Below are 19,012 nucleotides of genomic sequence, written 5' to 3'. Positions count from 1 at the left end.
TTTAACACAGTTCTCCCAATTCACTCCAAGTTATCATCAGAGAGAAGTAAAACAACTGTAGCTAGGCACAGTGGTGTGTGCCTATAATCCCAGCCACTTGGGAAGCTGGAGTGGGAGGATCATTTGAGGCCAGGAGTTCAAGGCTGCAGTGCACTGTGCTCCACAACTGTGAATAGCCACTGCATTCCAGCCTGGGCAAGATAGTGAGACTCCATCTCTTAAAAAAAAAAAAAAAAGGCAAAAAAAAGAAAACAACTCTGTAGTCACACAGACCTAAGTTCAAATCCCAGCTCCCCGACTTACTACTCCTGGGACACTAAGTTATTTCACTTTTCTAAGCCTCAGTGCACTCATCTGTAATTAGAAACAATATCATTTTTTATCTTATAGATAAGATTAAATGAAAGAATGCATATAAAGCACTTAGCACAGAGCCTGGAACAAAGAACTCAATAATTTTTGAATCAATTAACATATATTACAAACTAAAGATATGTAATATCTTTATATTTATATAGCAAATAACTCTCTAAGACACAAAAATGGCACCATGTTATCATATTCATAACTTATCAGTACCTTAATTTTAATTGTAATTATGTCAGAAATATGATTTTCAAAGGAACAAAGAATTACAGAGAAAGGACGTAAAAAAAGAATACTGGCCAGGTACGGTGGGCTCGCACCTGTATTCCCAGCACTTTGGGAGGCCAACGCAGGCAGATCACTTGAGGTCAGGAGTTCGAGACCAGCCTGGCCAACATGGTGAAACCTGTCTCCACTAAAAATACAAAAATTAGCCAGGCATGGTGGTGGGCACCTGTAATCCCAGCTACTCAGGAGGCTGAGGCAGGAGAATCGCTTGAATCTGGGAGGCAGAAGTTGCAGTGAGCCGAGATCCTGCTACTGCACTCCAGCCTGGATGACAGAGTGAGACTCCATCTCAAAAAAAAAAAAAAAAAAAATACTGCCAAGATACCATTTCTAAATCCTTAATTTTTATCTTTTTATTAGATTATAATTGATAATTATATAGGATTATTTATAAGTAGATACATTTTGACATATGATACTTGAGAATAAAATATTGACATATAATTTTAAAAAGTAACTGGATCCTAATGAAGTGAGAAAACATTCTATAGCAATTCTAAACCATAAACCCAAACTTAATAATAAACACATTTGGTTAGAACAACTAATTTAATCACTTTTTTTATTTTTAAGACCAGATCTTGGTCTGTTGCCCAGAATAGAGTACAGTGGTCTGATGACAACTCACTGCAGCCTCCAACTCTGGGGCTCAAGCAATTTTTCCACCTTAGCCTCCTAAGTAGCTGGAACTACAGCAGCATGCCACCATGCCTAATTTTTTTTTTATTATTTTTTGTAGAGACAGCGGTCTCACTATGTTGCCCAGGCTGGTCTCAAACTCCTGGACTCAAGCAATCTTCCTGCCTCAGCCTCCCAAAGTGTTGGAGGCATGAGCTACTGTGCCCATCCTAACCTTTTTACATTTTTTTATTATGCAATAGTTATAGATACACAAAATTGCAAAAAATAGTGTGGAGATGTCCCATGTGCCCTTCACCCACCTTCCCCCAGTGGTAAAATCTTACGTAACTATAGTATGTTATCAAAACCAGGAAGTTTACATTGGCACTGAAATTTAATTCACATACCATAAAAGTCACCATTTTACAGTATACAACTAAGTGGTTTTTAGTATGTTCCCAGAGTTGTGCAACCCTCACCACTAACTAACCACCTTTTAAAGTCATCATAGGCTGCGCACGGTGGCTCACACTCATAATCCCAGCACTTTGGGATGTTGACGTGGGAGGATTGCTTGAGTCCAGGAGTTTGAAACCAGCCTGGTCAACATAGCAGGACTCTGTCTCTACAAAAGAAAATTTTAAAAATTAGCTGGGCTTGGTGGCATGCACCTGTAGTCCCAGCTACTGGGGAGGCTGAGACAGGAGGACTGCTTGAGCCCAGGAGTTCAAGGGTACAGTGGGCCAAGATCATGCCACTGCACTCCAGCCTCAGCAACAGGGCAAGACCCTGTCTCAAAACAAAACAAAACAAATAATATCACCATAGCATAACTCTCAAAAATAGAAAACATGATGGGTTCATTTTTTCACCTATTTATCTCAAGCTATAGGTAACTTTACATTTGCTTTTTTTTTGTTTGAAATGGAGTCTCGCTCTGTCGCCCAGGCTGAAGTGTAGTGGCGCGATCTCAGCTCACTGCAACCTCCATCTCCCAGGTTCAAGCAATTTTCCTGCCTCAGCCTCCTGAGTAGCTGGGATTACAGGCATGCGCCACCATGCCTGGATAAGTTTTATATTTTTAGTAAAGACAGGGTTTCACCTTGTTGGCCAGGCTGGTCTTGAATGCCTGACCTCATGTGATTTGCCCACCTTGGCCTCCCAAAGTGCTGGGATTACAGGCGTGAGCCACCACACCTGGCCCTACATTTGCATTTTTTTTTTTTTTTTCAGACGGAGTCTCGCTCTGTCGCCCAGGCTGGAGTGCAGTGGCGTGATCTCGGCTCACTGCAACCCCCACCTCACAGGTTCAAGCAAATCTCCTGCCTCAGCCTCCCAAGTAGTTGGGACTACAGGCATGTGCCACTATGCTCAGCTAATTTTTTGTATTTTTAGTAGAGACGGGGTTTCATCGTGTTAGCCAAGATGGTCTCGATCTGACCTCGTGATCCACCTGCCTTGGCCTCCCAAAGTGCTGGGATTACAGGTGTGAGCCACCTCATCAGGCCCATTTGCATTATTTAATAATCATTTTTCCAGAGCTAATACTTTTATTCATACACACCTACAATCAATATATATTAAGCCCCTCGGTGACACCTTAGTTACTAGCTGTACAAAGATATCTCTGCTCTTCAAACAGTTCACAGTACACTGAGAGACAGACATGTGAGAAAATATTCACATTTCATTTTTTGAGATGGAGTCTCGCTCTGTTGCCCAGGCTGTAGTGCAGTGGCATGATCTCGGCTCACTGCAAGTTCCGCCTCCCGGGTTCACACCATTGTCCTGCCTCAGCTTCCCCAGTAGCTGGGACTACAGGCGCCTGCCACCACGCCAGGCTAAATTTTTTTTTTTTTTTTTTTTTTCAGTAGAGATGGGATTTCACCATGTTAGCCAGGATGGTCTCAATCTCCTGACCTTGTGATCCACCCGCCTCGGCCTCCCACAGTGCTAGGATTACAGGTGTTAGCCACCGTTCTGGTGAAAAGATTCACATCTCAATATGGTAAGTGCTGTAAGTCCCCCAAGGCACTGCCCAGCAACAATGGGGAGGGAGTCTACCCTGGAACAAGAAGGCTGGTGATCCATGCAGTGAGAAAAGGTGCATACAGAAGATAAGACAAGACAATGCTGGAAAGGGAGGTAGCAGAGAGATTATGGAAGGCCTTCTGTGCCATGCTAAAAGGCTCCTGTTATCCTGTAGGCAATGGGAAAACCATGTAGGATTTTTAAAAGATAAAATAATTAGAGGTGCATTTGGGAAACATGTGAAAGATGTGAATGGGCCCACCACTCCACAGGAAGGTAAAACCCACACAATTTGGTCCCCACATCTGGCAAGGGCAAATGGGAAGCCAGAGAATAGAATGTGGTCAGCACTAAATAGTTAGCGGCCTGTCCAGCAGAGGGTTCTATACCCAGCACCAGTGCACTGTGGCAGAGTACTGTGCAGTGAGGTGTTCACTATGATTCATTAATTGTTGAATATTTTAAATGTCACCCCCACATGGAGGCCAGGCCCAGAGGGCTCCTTTAAACCATTAAGCCTCTACCATCACACACAGCTACAACAACAAAAAATAGATCTCAGCCGGCGCAGTGGCTCAGGCCTGTAATCCCAGTGCTTTGGGAAGCTGAGGCAGGTGGATCACCTTAGGTCAGGAGTTCAAGATCAGCCTGGCCAACATGGCGAAACCCTGTCTCTAGTAAAAATACAAAAATTAGCCAGGTGTGGTGGCTTGAGCCTATAGTCCCAGCTACTGGGGAGGCTGAGGCAGGAGAATCACTTGAACCCAGGATGCAGAGGTTGCAGTGAGTCAAGATTGCACCACTGCAGCCTGGGTGACAGAGCAAGTCTCCGTCTCAAAAAAAAAAAAAAAAAAAGATCTCCAATGTTCTTTCATTATCCTCAACCTGCTTCTCCAGATTCTCCCTCCAGATTCTGACCAGGTATTTCTGCTTAAGGCTCCACTTAAGCCCTCACTTAAGGCTCTCACTCCAACCCCTCTGTTTCTCTGGTTTTGATCTTTTGTTTCTCCATTTAGTCAATTATTTTAATTCTCCCTCTACTCTAACTTCGGCTGTCCAAAGTAAAGGCTTTACTGGCCATGGAAAGTCCACCTCCTGCCATCATGTCTACCCATTCCTGAAGCATCAGACCTGAAGACATAGTAGACACAGAGTTACATTGGGTCTATTAATCCATTAAGAAATTATTACCAAAAAAAGTTAATAGAAAACTCTTAACATACAATACCAATCCAGCTAAAGCCCAAGGCTTTCAGGAATCTTTAGGTTGGAGTTCCAAGATGTCATTTTATACAATACAGATTTCCATTTGTTTGTACTGCTTCGATTAACTAAATACACAACACTCATGTTTAAAAATGAACTTAAAGTACACATATCACATTATGCCTTAGTGTACATTTACATACACTATGAATGCACCTATTTAATACCTCTCACTACCAAGAGAAGGTGTGAACATCACACAAAGAATCTTACCAGCAAAGGTATAACTAAGCAGTGATAGCAATTAGAAATGGTGATAAGACTCTATTAAATGAGAGGCTAATAGTATAAATTAGCATAAAGCAAAGGAGATAATAAGAGATGAACAGAAGGGCTATCTTGTTCAGGAAAGATGGCAAGAAATAAAATTGTGGAATTCAGAAAGTGAAGAAAAAGTAAAATTCTTCCACTTCTTTTGTCATTGTCTTTCAGCCAGAAAGTAGCTTATGTGAGATAAATCATTAGTAAAAATAGTCCATAATATTTTATAATGACACACTGAAAGATCTCATTTGCAGCAAGATAGTATATCATTATATCTGTCTCTTTAAAAATAATCAGACTGACTAGTATACCCAATATTACAAATTAGAATATGGGTAATATCTCCTTACCATAAAATTAGAAAACAGTTCATAGATGTACAGTCTGTAATGTGGCTATTCATTTAAACAAACTTTTTTAAATTACGTAAGATAAATTTAAAAGTAAGCAAAGAAAGTATTAAGTTTTCAGATTAGCTGTGCTGCTTAGTTGGTTCAGTATTTTATGTCCCGTAGCTACACCGAGCAAACTCCTCTCCTAGTTTTTTTTAAACCTATTTCACGTGTACTAGAATGTGAAGCTGGGCATACTTTGAAGAAGTTGCATTCCAGTACTGGGACTTCCTTATGTTTTTATCAGAGTTTCACTGTTCAACAGTCAAATTTCTTTTGATAGTATAACTTCCAAATGGCCTCCCAAAGAGCTGAGGGGCTATTCTGTTAGATAAGTGTACACCACGAAATTGCAGGCTTAATATGCCTTATAACATTCCAGGCACCATTGCCAATCCATGGAGTCCTTCTGACCTACAAACCTCCAATTCCATAATAACTTTGGGGCTTTTAGAGTCTTCTAGAGCAAGGTCAGGCATGGTGGCTCACACTTGTAATCCTAACATTTTGGGAGGCTGAGGCAGGTGGATTGCTTAAGGTCAGGAGTTTAGAAACCAGCCTGGCCAACGTGGTGAAACCCCTTCTGTACTAAAAATACAAAAATTAGCTGAGCGTGGTGGCGCATGCCTGTAATCCCAGCTACTCAGGAGGCTGAGATGCAAGAATTGCTTGAACCCAGGGGGCAGAGGTTGCAATGAACCGACATCATACCACTGAACTCCAGCTTGGGCGACAGAGTGAGACTCTATCTCAAAAAAAAAAATTAAAAAAAAATGCTTTTAGAGGCAAAATATCTAAAAGAGGGCAGGCTGGATGCTTTCTCCATCTTAAATTATCTCTGGAAGTACATGAGATCCTTATGTGAATTGACTAATTCCGCTTTCTTGTGTTTTTTGGTTTTTTATTTGTTTGTTTGTTTTGAGACAGAGTTTCTCTCTTGTCGCCCAGGCTGGAGTGCAATGGCGCGATTTCGGCTCACCCGCAAACTTCGCCTCCCCAGTTCAAGCGATTCTCCGGCCTCAGCCTCCAGAGTAGCTGGGATTACAGGCATGCGCCACCACACTCAGCTAATTTTTTATTTTTAGTAGAGACGGGGTTTCTCCATGTTGGTCAGGCTGGTCTCAAACTCCAGACCTCAGGGGATCCACCCACCTCGGCCTCCCAAACAGGCATGAGCCACCGCGCCCGGCCTTTCTTGTGTTCTGATCAATGTTCTTACCTGCTTGGTTCATGTCTAACAAAACAAGAATCATAGTGGCACCTCCTGCCTAGAGTATTTGGAATCCTTTGGAAATCCTAAAGCCAACTTTTCCACTCAGTATCCTCAAAATTAGACTGAGGCCCAGACTACAGGCCCCTGGGTTAAGTCAGGGTGTAGAGAAAAAAGGCTCTGCACCTGTCTGGAGGTGAAGGATAATTTGCCTGACTAAGGAGTGCCTGGATGGAGTGCCAGATTATGAGGGTTCCTAATGATTTGGCTTTTTCCTACTACAAGTTCACTGAAAGTGGCCGGACATTTGAGTGTGCCCTAGGGCATGCGGGTTTGATGTACCACTATTTATTTCAGGTCTTGGGCCTGTGGGCCTTTGCTAATTTTTCTGGCTCCCACAATACCACTTCACAGCAAGCCCCCTTAATCTCTCCAATAAAGTGGAGTGTCCGTATTGTCAGTCATCCCCTATTCATCAGTCTTTAGACTATCCCTTCTTTTTCTCCTTTTCCAGAGCAAAATAACCTATTAGCATTGGCATTCTGCCGAACACTGATTGCCCAAATGCCGAACAGTGCTTTCTTGGAGGTTCCCATCCCCAAAGCTCTAGCCTGGCATTGTGTTGAGTGCTAAAAGTACACCCTGTATAGGGCTGGGAACTTCGAAGCTGTCAGGAGTTCACTAGGGAATTCAGAGACGCAATCCTTGGTCCTCAAGAGAAGCTATTTTTGGTGGCCGCTTAGGTTTAGGAACAGAGATGCTGAAATGTGCCTTTTAGGACTCCATGGGTCACATTTCTTAACTGTTAATGCACAATTGGGGCTGCACTGTGTTCATCAAAGGATTTTCAAACATCAGCTAAATGTTGCAATTTGATACCCTCTTTTTTGTCAGATGATTAAACTGATCCTGAAGAGAAGAGTCCTCTTGGAAATAAAATTCATATGTAGTTACTGCAGCCACAGAATGAAGATTGAAATCTGAATCCACCTTTTCTTGACATAATGCCATTGCTTTGTGAAGAATCTTAATTTGTCTTATACAGTTTTAGAATTAGATTTAATTCAACACTAGCTTTATGCATTATTAGTTTAGATTGATTCCTCTCTGCATGTCAAGTATGATTGAAATTTACTGACAGGAATTTTCCCCAAGCAGATTTCTGTTGTTTGACTCAACTGTACCAGAGTAAGTCAGATAAACATACTCAAGAAAAAAACTAAAGACTTTACATTTTTAACTTTTCCACTTAGAAGTAGTCTGCTGTTAACTCAGCCTGGAATGCTCTTTACGCATCCCCATGCCATTTTATGCTTTTGGCAATTTTTTTTTTTTTTTTTACGAGACAGGGTTTCCATCTGTAGCCAAGGCTGGAGTACAATGGCACAATCATAGCTCACTATAACCTCAAACTCCTGGGCTTATGAAATCCTCCCACCTCAGCCCCCTCATGTAGCTAGGACTACAGTCATACACCAACATGCCAGCCTAAATTTTAAATTTTTTGTAGAGACAAGGTCTTGCTATGTTGCCCAGGATAGACTCAAACTCCTGGCCTCAAGGGATCTTCCTGCCTTGGTCCCCCAAAGCACTGAGATTATAGGCATAAACCATAGTGCCTGGCCCTGCTTTTGGCAATTTTTCATAACCTGGTTCAAATTTCATCTCCTTCGAAAAACAATTATTAATTTTGGAATCCCTCCCCATCTCCCAAACTCCAACTCAAATTTGCATTGCCACAACATACCCCCTTGTCTTAGCTCCAAATTCTATGATGCTTTATAGTTTGTTATTTATGTGTTTGCATTCCTAAGTTGTAAGCCCTTCGACAACAGGGGCCTTGACTCTTCCTTTCCCCCAGTGCATCAAGTTGTGAACAAAATTTATTTAAAACAATATACAAATATACAATAATCTACTGTTTTTAGGTCAGGAGAGACAAAAAATACTAACCAATAAATACAACAGCATCAAACTGGTATAATGACGCACTGCAGAATCTTTAGACTCCTACCCACTTGAAAATAGGTATGCATATCTGTAGACAACCTAGCGTTTACCTTGCAAGGGAAGAGAATCTATTAAGACAATTCAGGAATAAATCAAAAGTTAGAAATGTGAGATTCCTTCTTCGCCTCTCCCTCACATTTTACATCCAGTCAATCAACACTTGTCCATTTTACCTACTAAATATCTCTGTAACCCAGTAGTAGTGATTCTCAAACCTCAGCAAGTCTAAGAATCACCTGGAAGACTTGTTAAACAGACTGCTGAACTCCATCCCCAGAGTTTTTGATTCACTAGGTCTGGGATGGGGTCAAGAATTTGCATTTCTAACAAGTACCCAGGTGATATGGATAATGCCTATCTAGGGGCCATACTTTGAGAACCACTGCTTTATCCAATCCCTTATTTCATTTTCCATGCTTTTGAGAGGCCTCACAATTTCTACTGAAGGAAAAGGGCCCCTGAATTGTGACATAGTAAAATGACTCAAATGAGGCATAAGAATAGCTAGATTTAGTCCTGATTTTGAATGGTTTTTCTTGGTGGGCAGTGGTTGTCTGAGGCTTTGAACTGATCTTTAACACACAGGAACGAGTTCTAGGCACCTCTGGAGTGGTCCAGAGCACCTCTAAATATGAAGCAGCAGATGAGGTCATGGTAATTCAGGGAGTCAGAAGTGGAAGGGTGGGGGGTTGAAAGCTATAATCACTGTCAAAGGGGTGTTTTCTGTAGACAAGTGAATGGAGCTATTGTACACAAACTCAGTGGTTGCCAAGCATGTGGCCCAATTATTTTGCCTTCATGAGCATGGCACGGAAGGATCTCTTTAGAGAACTTGATTCACACAAGTTTGTGTTTAGTCTAACGGTAGCAGGCAAAAGCCTGGGGAATTTGAACCTAAGAGTCTTTACAAGTTCCTGCCTCCCAAATCTAGAATATGATACCAGAAAGTTGGTAAGACCACAAAAGTAAAACACAATCTTTAGAAATAATACAACAATTACAACTGTTGAAAGACCAATATAGGGGAATATCTTGGTCAAAATGTTGACAACAATAATGAAGATCACATGTTGACCTTGGGAGGCAAAACATCCATAATTTAAATTTCTCTGAGACGGTTTCAGCCTGATGGAGAAACTGGAGGTTGGGAGTATGTGAACTTAGAACCTCTGCTCTCTCTCTCTGGTTTATCTTTGGCTCTACCTGTATTTAAAGTGCTTGTAAAAGTCGAGACCTTTTTTTTTTTTTTTTTGGGACAGAGTCTTGCTCTGCCACCCAGGCTGGAGTGCAATGGTGCTATCTCGGCTCACTGCAAGCTCCGCCTCCCGGGTTCAAGCAATTCTCCTGCCTCAGCCTCCCGAGCAGCTGGGATTACAGGCATGTAACACCACACACCTGGCTAATTTTTGTATTTTTAGTAGAGACGGGGGTTTTACCATGTTGACCAGGCTGGTCTCAAACTCCTGATCTCAAGTGATCCTCCCACCTCAGCCTACCAAATTGCCAGGATTACAGGCGTGAGCCACTATGTCTAGCCAAAAGTCCAAAAAGTTTTATTGGTCACCAGGGTCTAGGGTCTTAAAAGGAATGGAAGACCTGCTTCAATTGCTAGGATAGACATATGAACTGGTGATTTGCTGTCTTAGGGGAAACACCATTCTCCCTGCAACATGGGAATGGAGATGCTTTAGTACCCTTCAAATTTCCCAGCTGCATAAGAAAACCACTGAGGTGGTTGGCCTAAGCCCCAAAGGGTCAAGGCCAGAAAACAGAGAGGCAACAACCATCACCTGGCCTCCAGGAAAGCAGCACTGTCCTTCCTGGGCACTACAGAAGTGAGAAACAGAAGCTATAAGGTTGCTGCCAATCCTCCATGATACTCACTTCTTTAGTACGAGCCCTAACTAGACACATTTGAGAGACGAGCAACTCACAGTAGGCTACTCCATGAAACAGGGTCTGCAGAGTCAGACAGGATGTTATAGATGAGGCTATCAAAGGTGAATTCAGCTTAAAATAGATAACTAGAAACAGGATGGGAAGCACGGTCCACTTCCTCTTAGAGCAAGAGGTGAGAAAATGAGGCTGTGAGGAGGTCTGTCTCCTCTTTTATGGGGTTCTAAGGGGAAAAGTGTGAAGGAAACTTCTGTAGCTATGGTGATCCCTACACTCAAAATCCTAATTCTGGCAGAACTCTAACACTCCATGAAGTACTGCATCACACAGTATTCATTTGATCTAAGCCCTCTAAACTTGCAGAGATGGAGGCAGGGGGACCTGAAAGTTTTGAAATCCTAAAAGACAAACCAAAAAGTCATAGGAGCTATACCAACTGGCGCTCCACTAATTCAACAAAGGATAATTGCAGAAATTGACTTCATAAATACCTCAAAGACCTCATAAATACCACACTAACATACTGTACTTCTCACCCGGGAGAGGGGTCACACAGCAAAACGGCTTGTAATGGAATGGATTAAAACTATAAAGAGTTATACAGTTGTTAGAACTGTTTATTGTTTTCAGGAATAAGAAAATTTGAAGTGAAGTTAACATAGCAATCATGTAGCACAAACAAATCAGAACAAATATTTATTGAATTAAAACTATGTAAGGCATCGAACTAGATGTAATTTTTAGGGCTTATGATTTATAGCTTTCTCTTAATCTATTATAAATTCTAGAGTGCCTGGCAAGCACAGGGCTCAATACATTTGTTCTCTCCCTCCCTCTCTCACCCTAGCTACCACAGCTACTAAGTGGTTGAGCCACAATCAAATCCAAATACTGGTTATACTATGGAAATGCCCCTGCACACACATTCTATTTATGGTAGTATCTTATTTAATGGCACAATTTAACCTGGCTGCTTAATCTATTATTTTAATATGTCTCTCAGTAAAATCAAATTCATTTCTAGAGTAGCTTACCTTTCAGTAATCACAAAAAACTGATTAATATTTCTGACTTGAAAATAGATATTTTTTCAACACATATTTCTACTAGAAATGTTGCAATATATATTCTTATAATTTATAAACTATTATAAGCTGAAAGATAGTTAAAAATCTATTCCTGAAAAAAAAAAAAAATCTATTCCTGGCCGGGTGCAGTGGCTCACGCCTGTAATCCCAGCACTTTGGGAGGCGAGGCGGGTGGATCACGAGGTTAAGAGATAGAGACCATCCTGGCCAACATGGTGAAACCTCGTCTCTACTAAAAATACAAAAATTGGCCAGGCATGGTGGTGGGTGCCTGTAATACCAGCTACTCGGGAGGCTGAGGCAGGAGAATCGCTTGAACCCGGGAGGCAGAGGTTGCAGTGAGCTGAGATTGCACCATTGCACTCCAGCCTGGGCAACAGAGCGAGACTCCATCTCAAAAATAACAATAATAATAATAAAATAATCTATTCCTTATAAGCAAGACATGGTGGTGCACTTCTGTAGTCCCAACTACTTGGGAGGCTGAGGTGAGAGAATCACTTCAGCCCAGGAATTCAAGTCCAGCCTGGGCAACATAGCAAGATCCCATTTCTTAAAAACATAAAAATCTATTCCTTAGGATATTACATGCCTAAGCATGTAAATGACTCCTTCAGTATACTGAGTTCAAAGATATTAGTTATCTTTTCATTTTTTAATTTTCCCTATTTTCTCCCAAATAACAAAGTAAGGTGATAAATGTGGTAAATATATATATGTGTGTGTGTGTGTGTGTATCTCCATAAATGAAACAGATGAGTGAAAAACAGATGAGTAGACCAGATCTGCATTTACGAGGCAATGACCTTCAAAACTGGCAGGGAGCTGTTAACAATGTTCTTCACAGGGGAGCAATTATACTACAACCCTCCTATGTACACTTTCATTTCTCATGGTCTACAAATACATTTGCATATCAGAAAGAGTGAAAGAATAGTCTGGTAACTGTGGCAACCTTCACTGAAAAGATATAAGGCATTTTCATTACCTTAATAATTACATCCTAAATGCCAGATCAGAATAAATGCTGCATTATGAACGGACAGACAAATACTTTGACAGAATTTCCTACAACTGAAATTTACCAAATGTAACTATCATGACTCCAACCCAGTGATACATTTCTGATTCTGTAATATCCTAAGTAGTCTCTGATTATGCTAAGGCAGTAAAATCATTCTAAAATAGATACTTTATTTAAACAAAAATATGGCATACAACACTTTAAGGAAAATGAGTTCAAATTATCACCATAAAAGCTAAAATATACAGTGCTACAATGCCTAAAATGTTGGGAATATTGCTTAACCTAATAAGAAGTTCACAGATCCTTTCCATACTGATTTAAAAGATCCTGTGCCCAGTATTTAACAAACAGTATTTAACAAATAAGCACATGCACACATACACACACACTCACTACAGAAACGCATGAGGGGAGAAGTTGATAAGAAAAGCTCAATTTCTAAATGTTCAAAAAAGCTACATGCAGAAAATGTTAATTTCATATAAGATACTGTCTTTTTGCTACATTTCCTCACATGGGTAAAAACAAAAGCAATTCACAAAAGTGGTGCCAAAGAATGACAACATTACATATACTTTACAATCCCTGTGTTTTTTAGATTCCATGCAAAAATAACAATGCACAATCATTAACATGTCTAGACAGTGGACACTTACTACAGTGTGGCCATATTACACCAAGCTTAATTTTTTAGGTGGCCTACATATTTTATAAAATTAAATTGTAATAATGTAAAATGAGAGCAGTAGGAAAATAAGTACAGCCATAGTAGGATATAGCAAGCACAAATCCAATAAGTCCTATTTAACTCAAAAATATTCTTTTTCTAAATAGTATAAAAACTACCCACAATTATAATACCAATCAGGCAACCTCAAAGGTTCCACTAACTGGGAAAAAAATAACTATCTGCCTCATTGCAATACTTTAAAACCACAAGGTTAACAATCATTTCTAGCGAAATGGTGATGTGAATTGTGTTTTATTTGTATTCTACACCTTGGCAAAAGTTAATGACCTGCCTCGGAAATTATTTCACATACCCCAAAAGTATTCTTAGGACTTATAAAGTCTAAATCTCACACTGCCCTTGATATGCTATTGGATAAATGCTTTAAATTTTAAAACAAAAGGATAAAGACTTTTAAAAAGCTCTAGACAATATACTCAAATAGTGAAGATATCAACTCAATGTATTCTCCTACCCCAGCAAAACAAAAAAAAATTGGACATGGCACAATGATACAATAGGAACAAAAAGTAGTATTCCATTCATTCAGCAAGGAAATAATACAGATCATCTCTCTATCATATTCAACTACAAAAATCCTTTCACTTGATGGCTAGCATCTTTATGACTGCTTAGTCTGTATTTAAGTGGCCTTAAAAAGAGATTTTGTGCTCTTTCTGTACCCTCAAGGATCTTTGGCAGCAGTCAGCACTTATGCCCAGAGCTGGTTTCGAGGGAAGGGAGAAAAGGGAAAGTGAGGAGAAGGCTGAACTGAGCACGGAGTCAGCAGAGAGCAGCTGCTCTCATACACTACCCAGTGTCTTTCTCACACACCGCTATTTTCCGCTATTGAGCACTGTCAGCAAAAATAAATAAATAAGGAGGCGGGGGGCAAGGAGACATTGAGGGTAGGACCCAGGCCGACAGTTTTTGTCTGTCACATCTGAGCCAGAAGCCTCCTCCTCTGTTTTCCTGCTGCAAAGGCAAAGGATCAGGTGAGACCCCTCCGGGTGCAGCTCAATTTGCTTCTCCACAAAGAGCAGCTTCCGGCAGATGAGCGCAGGATCCTCCTGGCTGATGAACTAAACACGGGAGCATTGTCAATGTTTTCAATCTCTGACTTTTTCATAAGGGAGGAGAGAGGGCTGTGACTGCATTCCCGGGAAAGACTACTACTCCTGACGTGCACACAGCAATAGTGAAGGAACATGAGCAAGAGGTTGTAAAAATCCCTTCAAAAATACCAGGTTCTGAAAGAAATGCTGTTGAGCATTACCGTATTGTTGGCGTTTTTCGTAAGTCGCCGATTCTTTCTGGCCACTGCCAAGCCTCAAATCGCTGGGACTTGTTGCTAAATCTTTACCTCACGTCCCCCAGAACCGCCCAACACAATAAGATTTGGGGATCGAAAGGCGGGAGGGGGCCTAAATCTCTAAAGCCCAGAGGACTGGGCTTCCTTCAATAGGCCACTCCGCAGGGGCTGCGCGTTCAGTTCTACCTTCAGAAAGCTCTGACTCACAAATGGTGGGGGGCGGGGGGGGAGGAATTATGACATAAACCATTATCCTTCCAACCCAAGAGAGATAAGAAAAGCCAGCCATACGTCCTTGCCCGGCCAGAGAGCCAAAGCCTGCGCCCCCGACGGGGCGGCCGGGCTAGGAGCCTACCGCCCTACCCGCCTCCCTCCGGGCGCCCCGGAAAGGTGCACCTTACCCGGGCGGGCTCGAGGAACCAGGACGGGGCGCCCTCACCCAGGGAGAGCAGGGGAGGACTTAGGGGTGTGGGACGCGGAGACTCGCCCCGCGGCGGCGGTGACACACCGGGTGCCAGGGCTCCGGCAGGGGCTCCGGTGAAGGCGCCCTGCACTAGGGCGGTCCGCCGCAACCAGGAACGGACAAAGCACGGCGCTGGGGCTGCGGCGACCCCTGGGCGGCGGCCGCCGCCGGCCAAGTTGACCGGACTTGGGGGACGAGGGGGTCCCGCGGGCGGGGCGGGGCGGCGCGGCGCTGACCTGGATGGTGCAGGTGTACTCGCTGTCGTCCAGCAGCCGCACGGTGCAGCTGTACTCGCGCTCCAGGCTCCTGCTGCTGCCGCTCATCAACCTGCTCAGCATCTTCCCGCCCGCCCGCCCTGGAGCGACGCGGCGGCGCTGCGGACCCTGGACCAGGCGTCCCTCAGCCCGGCAGCTCCGCACCGACCCCGGGCACCTGCACCATCACCCCGGCCCCGTCGCTGCCGTTGCCTCCTGCTGGCCTCGTTCCTCCTCCTTATCCTCCTCCTTCCCTCAGCCGCCACTGCCTCCCCCTAGCCCAGATGAAGCGCCGGGCTCTGACTCCTCGGCGCCCCAGTGCCCGTGCCCAGCTCGCGGGGCGGGGCCTCAACCGGAGGGGGCCAATGGGGGTCAGCGCGGCGGAACCGAGTGGCAGACCGAAGAGCCAATCGAGATAGAGTACTGGGATGATGGGCGGGATAAAGAAGCAATCACAGAAAAGCAGTCGGACCTAGTCAAGCCGGAGCAGCCCTCTAGCGTCCCAAACGAGGGGTTCCTCTCCGCCCCGTGGTTCCTATGGATGCTGTTTCCCCTCCCCCGGGCCAGGTGTGAGCACCCAACTGGATTGATGTCTGCCGCCTGAAATACACTTGATCTGCGCTTCGGAAGCCAAGCCCCGCACCCTGCAACACCGCAGTTCCCGCCCTCTTGGGAGCCCGAGCGGGGAGGCGGCAGGGTGCTGGATCACAGTCCCTGCACCTGCAGAATGCGGGTACCTCTCGCTCCAGATCAGGCGACTGCCCCCGACCTGTGCTGTATCCTAAGTTGGCCCGTCTGGCCTCTGCTCCAGCCCTCTTATTTTGGGAAACAGGAGCTACTTAAATAAAAGCTAAAGGGACCTCAGAGGTTCTGAAGTACCCAGGTTTAATCCCCTAAAAAACCCTCCACTCTAACACCCTTTGCCTCCTTCTTTTTATTTCAGAAGACAAAAGGAGACTGCTCCTTCAGCTGGTAGGGAGCAGAGGAAGCAATGAATCTTCTCCTTGCACTTTTAGAACTGGAAATTATGTCTTCAGACTTTCTCAATAGAACAACATAGTATGTTAGGAGGTATACATAACAAAGAATTGTCTCCTCTTTGTCACCCCAAATATTACAGACTTCAAGATTTTTTACCAAAACTTCACTAAGAGATATTCTCCCTCAAAGATTTTTGATGGGAGGAAATGTTATAAAACAATTATGTCGGCCGGGCGCAGTGGCTCACGCCTGTAATCCCAGTGCTTTGGGAGGCCGAGGTGGGCGGATCACCTGAGGTCAGGAGTTCGAAACCAGCCTGACCAACATGTTGAAACCCCCGTCTCTACTAAAAATACAAAAAAATCAGCCGGGCATGGTAGCACGCGCCTGTAATCCCAGCTACTCGGGAGCCTGAGGCAGGAGAATCGCTTGAACCCAGGAGGCGGAGGTTGCAGTGACCCAAGATCATGGCCATTGCACTCCACCCTGGGGGACAAGAGCAAGCCTCCGTCTCAAAAAAAATAAATAAATAATCGTGTCAACATAGAACATTAATGCTGTAATAAATATATTAATTTAAAATAATGAAATAGGCATAATTTCCTATTATTTTCATTTACACTGCTCTTGTTTATAGGTATAACGTGTAACAAAAATGAAACGCTACATTAACCTAGAAAACTATCCTGTCTTTAATGTATGCTTCTTCCCTAGTGTCTTTGGATTCCAATATTTTTCCCAATTTTTCATGGAGAGATTCATTCTCATTCATTCTCTCTCTCTCTCTCTCTATCTCTTCCTCCTCCCTCCCTCCCCCTCTTTCTCTCTATTACCTTAGTAACCTGGACTGCTCTTATTGGTTGCATTCTCCTTTGTGGCATTTAATAGCTATAGGAGCAGGTTTCTCTTTTCAGTGCAATTCCGATGGAGTTAGTTATGAGTCTAGAACTAGTAAGTCAATTGTTCCAGGCATAAAACCAGTCATGAGCTCCACTACTTTGTAGCTTCAGCAGGTAGTCTGATGCCTGAAACATAATAGGTATTCAATAAGTGTTGAACTGAATACAAAAATTAGCTGGGTGTGGTGGCGTGCGCCTGTAGTCCCAGCTACTGGGGAGGCTGGGGCAGGAGAATCGCGGGAACCCGGGAGGTGGAGATTGCAGTGAGCCGAGATTGTGCCACTGCACTCCAGCCTGGGCGACAGAGCAAGACTCGGTCTAAAAAACAAAAATTGTTGAACTGAAGTAAATGGAATTGATAGGTATTCTACAGCACTTAAATCCCAGAGGAAGACCTGTGAAGAAACTGAAAATTTCAGGAAGATCTTGGAGACAAGTAAAATTATTAATATGCCAAAGTGATATTCTACAAAGCTCAGCTTTGTTATGTAGCTGGAAGAAGATAATGAAATATTTCAGGCTGGGCGCGGTGTCTTACACCTGTAATCCCAGTACTTTAGGAGGCCGAGGTTGGTGGATCACGAGGTCAGGAGTTCAAGACCAGCCTGGCCATCATGGTGAAACCCTGTCTCTACTAAAAATACAAAAATGAGCCGGGCATAGTGGCGTGTGTCTGTAGTCTCAGCTACTCAGAAGGCTGAGGCAGGAGATTTGCTTGAACCTGGGAGGCGAAGGTTGCAGTGAGCCGATATTGGGCCACTGCACTCCAGCCTGGGAGCCAGCGAGAAAAAAAAAAAAGAAAGAAAGAAGAAAAAATTCAAACAGAAAGAGCTTTTGTTGAAGGCAAAAATTACTGTTTGTTATAGAATCAACAAGAGCAAGAAAAAATGTCCAAGCTAGAGGAAGTCCATTAGTGTGGTGGTAGGAAAGTGTTTTTAACAGGTTATCCAAATAAGCAGCTGTTAGAATGAAAAGGCAAAGCACTATGAATCCAGAAAAGCTCTAAGGAACTGAATGCAGTCTTTTTTCGAAGTATGGCCATAGTTGCAGTCAGCAGAGGTGAGATTGTATTTCCTATGTCAATGTGTTAAGTAGCATCCTTGCTCAGTCTGAGAAAATCATGTCTGAGGCTGGGTGCAGTGGCTCATGCCTATAATCCCAACATTTGGGAAGCCAAGGCAGGCAGATCACTTGAGCTCAGAGTTCAAGACCCACCTAGGCAACATGGTGAAACCCCGTAGCTACAATAATAATAATAATAATAATAATAATACAAAGATTAGCTGGGTGTGGTGGCACACACCTGTAGTCCCAGCTGCTGGAGAGGCGGAGTTGGGAGGATTGCTTGAGCCTAAGGGGAGGGGAAGGTTGCTGTGAGCCAATATCACACCACTGCACTCCATCCTGGGCAACAGAGCCAGATCCTGTCTCAAAAAAAAAAAAAAGTAATTAAAAAAAAAATTACATCTGCTTAGATGCTCACCTCACTGAAAGACCAGTTAGATATTCATTCATGCTAGGTGTAATATCCAGAGAGAACTTCAAACTCTCCCTTCTTCTCTGATACAAAACACTTTGTGAGGAATACAGAGAATGAAAAAATAATGGAAGAAAAGCAAGAATCTAGATGTATGCCTCCACAACAAAGCTCATGAGAAGAAGCATAAGGAGAACTAGAAAGGAAGGGCTCATATAAAACCAAACTGAATTTTGGGAGACTGGGCAGAAGAATCAATTGATCCAGGAGCTATGACTGCACCACTGCACTTCAGCCTGGACAACAGAGCAAGACCTTGTCTCTAAATAAAAAAAAAAAAGTAAAACCAAACAGAAATATTTTGCTTATCTTTGTTTTCCTCAAATCTATTAACCAGGATGCCCGGAATGGAAAGGGCTTATTTAATAAAAGGCCTT

The 19,012-nt window shown here is 43.2% G+C and overlaps 1 protein-coding gene and 1 long non-coding RNA gene across 12 annotated transcripts in view; one reads left to right on the top strand and one right to left on the bottom strand.

Moving 5' to 3' along the window:
- Positions 1-15,557, bottom strand: part of FRMD5 (FERM domain containing 5) — a 347,144-nt gene extending 331,587 nt beyond the window's left edge. For 2 of the 11 annotated variants that reach the window (XM_063639511.1, XM_063639512.1), the window contains exon 1: positions 15,201-15,557. In XM_063639511.1, coding sequence (XP_063495581.1) covers positions 15,201-15,302 — 102 coding nt within the window. In that variant the 5' untranslated portion in view covers positions 15,303-15,557. The remainder of the gene's footprint in view (positions 1-15,200) is intronic. The other 9 variants (XM_055276845.2, XM_055276846.2, XM_055276841.2 and 6 more) reach the window with 5 other exon arrangements.
- Positions 14,771-16,082, top strand: LOC129481730 (uncharacterized). Its single transcript, XR_008657492.1, has 2 exons — positions 14,771-14,891; positions 15,786-16,082. It is a non-coding gene; the product is annotated as an uncharacterized lncRNA (long non-coding RNA).
- The last annotated feature ends 2,930 nt before the right edge of the window (positions 16,083-19,012 follow it).

This window comes from Symphalangus syndactylus, chromosome 5 (assembly GCF_028878055.3).
Source record: "Symphalangus syndactylus isolate Jambi chromosome 5, NHGRI_mSymSyn1-v2.1_pri, whole genome shotgun sequence".
Taxonomy (NCBI): Eukaryota; Metazoa; Chordata; class Mammalia; order Primates; family Hylobatidae; genus Symphalangus; species Symphalangus syndactylus.
This window is presented reverse-complemented; position numbering and strand designations above follow the sequence as displayed.